The 4818-nt window shown below is 40.5% G+C and overlaps 1 protein-coding gene across 1 annotated transcript; it reads left to right on the top strand.

Annotated features, from left to right (window-relative positions):
- The first annotated feature begins 3054 nt into the window (after positions 1–3054).
- On the top strand, positions 3055–4743 carry LOC149829088 (uncharacterized). The gene is made up of 2 exons (XM_090017206.1): positions 3055–3389; positions 3888–4743. Exons 1-2 carry the CDS (start codon positions 3055–3057, stop codon positions 4741–4743), a joined length of 1191 nt encoding a protein of 396 aa, XP_089873332.1.
- Positions 4744–4818: the final 75 nt, after the last annotated feature.

Below are 4818 nucleotides of genomic sequence, written 5' to 3'. Positions count from 1 at the left end.
ATATTCTTCCTCAAAATTCCTCCAAAATATATCTACAGGCCCAATCTCTACCTAGGCCCCTGATGTTCCATGACTTAATGATCATTGGGAACATCGCAAATATATATTTTAGATATATACATGTAAAATATATCTAAAATATATTTCATACCACCAACCGAGCTTATACAAGTCGAGCGAGTACCTATTGTTCATATTCAGCTTGTCGAGCCTATCTTAAGAGTTTGAATGAACTCTTTATGAGCCTAGTCACAAGCTGCTCGCCTTGTTTTCGAGCCCTAGGCACCATGGTTTCTTGTAGGGTTATTGACAAATTTAAATAAAAAACGTGGGCATTTCCTGGATATTTACATGTCCATCACAAATGTAGACCCTTAGCAAATTTAATACATACAATGCATTAATTCATGAAAACATATTAAAGAACGCTTTGACATTTTTAAAATATATATTAATCAATATAAATGTGTTATTTAATTATTTTATAAAAATTTAGACACACGATGAAAATTAATGTAAAAAAAAAAGCAGTGTGCATTTTTCTCATGCGATCTTTAATTTGTTAAGGATATTTTAATTGTAGTGCGTGTTCACAAAAAGTCAGCCATGGAAGTTAATCGTGAAAAGATCAGGTGCAATATGATTGCACAAATATTTGTGCATTAAGCACCCGATCACCCTCCATCTATCTTTCTTGAAAGGCAAGCTGGGGTTAGTCTGACCCCTACCTGAATAACAGCTGCCCATGTTTGCAGAAGAATTCGATCATGGGACTTCAACTTGACACAGGACCCCGCTTTCCACATGGGATACCACCTCGGTGGTGATCACCCTTCATCTTGGGGACAGGGGCTGTCAATTGTGGGGCACAAGTAGGGGTGGCAATTTCTGACACGACCCGCCAACCCGCCTCTTAGGCGGGTTCGGGTTGGGCTTAAGCCAACCTGTTTAATAAACGGGTCGACCCGCGTAACCCGTTTATTAAACAGGTCGGGTTCGGGTTGGGGGTATGTCAACCCGCCAACCTGGCTGACCCGTTTAATAAACGGGTTAGGCGGGTGGGTCAACCCACCAACCCATCTGCCAACCCGCCAACCCGACCCGTCGACCCGCCAACCCGTCAACCCATCAACCCGACCCGCGAACCTGAGAGCCCGTTTACCCGACCCAACCCATTTATTAAATGGGTTGGCGGGTCGTGTCGGGTTACCCGTTTATTAAACGGGTCGGGTTCGGGTTGAGGTATGCTGACCCGCCAACCCGTCGGGTCGACCCGCCAACCCGACACGATTGCCACCCCTAAGTACAAGGCCTGATGAAGGGAGAACGTTTGCTTAATGCACAAATTTTGTGCCATGTGATTGCACCCGATCGGGACTCAAGTTAATCCCCAAGTCAATGAAGAGAATAACTAATATTATCCTGAATCCTCATTGTTCTCATCACCAAACATTTTGCATCATCTTGGACCCACGATTAATTATAACCAAGGCAACGCGCGAGTGCCATGCAAGTTCCAATTTTAAGATACAACGATTTTAACATGAAAATATTTGACATGGTCGCTTGGATAGTGTTGATTTTAAGTATTCCAAGTTGTGTTTTGCAAATCAAACTGCATAGATGTGTTCAACATGATTAATTTGCTAAGAATCAGCTGTTGTGGACCATGTTTTCTCGATGAACAAAATTGTGATTTTATGAGTTTTGAAATTTATAAAAATTATAAAACATTGATTTTTGAAGCCTTATAAAAACCTGTTCACATGTTGCACTCAGATGATATATAAGTCGATTCTTATTAAGGAAACTATTTAGGTCACTTCTATAAAGTCGAGTTTTAAAAAAAAAAGTTAAAATTGTTCACACCCTCCTACCTACCTAAGAACCAATCTCTCTCGCTCTCTCTCTCTCTCTCTCTCTCTCTCTCTCTCTCTCTCTCTCTCTCTCTCTCTCTCTCTCTCTCTATATATATATATATATATATATATATATATATATATATATATATATTGGTTTTTTTTTTTAGTTAAGATTTGCTACAATCATTTGTAAGTGCAAACTACTCACAAATGGGGTGAAACCCTTTTGTTTGGTTTTTTTCTAACATCTAACACCATGGATGTGATCCATGGGTTTTGTTTAGTTGGAAACAACTTTTAGTGTTCCAAAAATCACTGGCTATGAAGGCATCAGTTTTTTTCAACTCATAAAAACATGTTTTTTGTCAAAAAAACATGATCCACGAGTCTATTCCTACGAAATAGAGCATGTTGAACACATTTATTAGGTTATATTGTGTCAAAATAACTCGCATCATGAGATTCAAACTAAATTGTAGGCACAATCGTTTGTACTAAATATGAACACAACACTATATATATATATATATATATATATATATATATAAAGGTCAGCAAATGGCTGAATTATGATTGTTGTCATATTTCAGATGAATTTGTTATGATTAAAAAATATGAAAATGCAAAGCATAGATCGAGAAGCCCTTGTCTTAGAATATATGGGAAAGAAAAAGTAAATAGAACATGAACTTATGACCATTAAAAACAAATTAACTCATGTCATTAGTTGGAGTTATCAGTTTGTTAGACTCTGCATCTCTTTCATTTAACGGATCTAATTGAAATCGTCAAGGTAAAACAAAGTAATTTCTTGCAGAGGTTTCCTTCTGTCTAGAAGAATTCAAACATCAACTTTTTCTTGTACTGCAATCCATGAAGACATACAAACAGATAATAAAAAAACTTGCCAACATCATGCTCGTGGCACGCGCGTATATCTTAAACGCAATTTGACCAGTTCTTAACTAAACTTAATTGTTTTTGGATGATAAAGACCCCCAAGATGTTCCTATGAAAAGAGAGAGGGACCTGTGCAGGGTGTTTGCTTTGACATTCCAAATCTTGCTGGCCTTGCCAAGGAATTCATGCTTGCTTGAGCAGGTAGAGAAAGACATCCTATAATAACACACCCATAACGAATCATAGTGGCATTCGACTGGTATACTTGAGACCTTTGAGAAGGGTTCAAAGGATGTACATCACAAGGCCTCTTTCTCTTTTCAAGCAATCCCCAGAGGCTTTGGGCCTACCCCCACCAGAAGGTCCTCACTCAGGCTACCTTGTCATCCAAGACCAGGATGAGCAAGAGGAGGCCACCAAAACATGCTGTTTTGGGCTGTGTAAGGACACCAGGTGTAGGGCTCTACCCTTCCCTCAGGACAAGCAGTTGACGGTAAATTATGTTGAGCAAAGGGGGGAGACAACTGTTGTTCACTGTGACAAGACCTTCTTCATCCCAGTTCTGGGGCAACCCTTGTCATCTAACCTCTACTACGTTGTCCAAGCGCAAGGCAAAAAAAGCAAAGGGTATGGTTCTGTTTACTGTTTATTTGGTCATTTTTGTTCTGCTTCTTTCTTGTTCTTATTATTGACTAATTGATTGTCTATTTGGTGCATGTTTAGATGTTCAATAGTTGTTTCTCATGAACAATTGTGTCTTCATATTATTAATTCGTTCCTCAAAAAAGAGTCATTTGGCAAATTGGCATCCCCTTGCTCTCAGAAAGGTCCAATCAGATGTTTAGTGGTTGGTCTGATTGTGATTATTTGGCACTGTAATATTTACTTCAATGACCTTCTGAGTCATTTTACACACCCTGCATCTCTCTTTTATGCTTTTTGGTAAGGAGATTGGAGAGCTACCATAGGAACAAACTTGCAAAAGCAAAGAGCAATATTGAGCATGATTGCCTCATGACAACGTTATTATTGTATATGTACAGTCACCATGGGGATTAACTGGAGAGAGAGAGAGAGAGAGAGTTTGTTTTTCTTAAGTTGATTGCTGATGCTTTTCCTCTGCAGGTTGGTTCACACCTGCTCGAGAGAAGAAGACATGAGCACATGTTGCTTCTGCAGATGCGTGAACGACGTAAAACCCACACATCTCAACCCTGACGACGCCTACCAGCAAATGAACATCATCGCTCGCGGCCATCGATTCACGGCCACTTCCGTCGCTTCCGATGGCTTCCCACCTCTGTTCTTACGCAGACGCGGTTGGCGACTTTACGCTTCGGACCTGCCGGGAAACCTGAAGCTAACAGAAGCCAATGGCCTGAATCCATCCCTCAAGTCAAAGTTGCCGGATTTTGATTTCCAAATATGGCAGAAGTGCTCTAGCATTGTGACAGTGGGAGAGTGGTACTGCCCATTTGTTTTCATCCAAGAGATTGGAGGGTTGGAAGGTGTGAAAGATCAAATGAAGGAGAGTTTGTTTTATAGAATGAGTCTTGAGCAGCAATGGGTTGAGATTTTTGCAGCAGACAGGATGAGCACTGATACTGATACCATCTTGGTTGTTGACACGTGTTTTCAGAGGGAAGAGCCCTTGATTGGTGGTGTAGAAGCTGTTGTTGAAAAAGAGAGGAGGGAAAAGGAAGGAGTGGTTTTGATGAGAGCAAAGAAGAGGGTGGGAGGGTTGATTGGGATTGGATTGAGTTTGGAGATTGTGGAGAAGATGAGAGATGATCAACTGTCGAGAGGAGAGGAGGAGAGAGAAGTGAGAGTGGAGAAAGTGTTTGATTGTGGACAGAGAGGGTGGATGAAATTCGGATGCTATGTTTTGGTGGAGAGGTATGTGCTGAGGAGGGCAAATGGGAGTGTGGCGCTCACTTGGAGTTTTAGGCACCCACAACAAATTCGGCCCAAATGGGAGTGAAGGTTGATTGTTCCAATACCATATATTTTGATTTTGTTTGTTTGGAGTCTTTAATGGATTGTTTAGTAAAGCATA

Source organism: Nuphar pumila, chromosome 9 (genome assembly GCF_984573655.1).
Source record: "Nuphar pumila chromosome 9, dmNupPumi1.hap1.1, whole genome shotgun sequence".
In the NCBI taxonomy this organism is placed as follows: domain Eukaryota; kingdom Viridiplantae; phylum Streptophyta; class Magnoliopsida; order Nymphaeales; family Nymphaeaceae; genus Nuphar; species Nuphar pumila.
This window is presented reverse-complemented; position numbering and strand designations above follow the sequence as displayed.

Coding starts and splice junctions, on each gene's coding strand:
- LOC149829088 (XM_090017206.1), top strand. CDS start 3,055: ATGTACATCACAAGGCCTCTTTCTCTTTTCAAGCAATCCCCAGAGGCT. Junction 3,390..3,887: donor CAAGGCAAAAAAAGCAAAGG/GTATGGTTCTGT, acceptor TTTCCTCTGCAG/GTTGGTTCACACCTGCTCGA.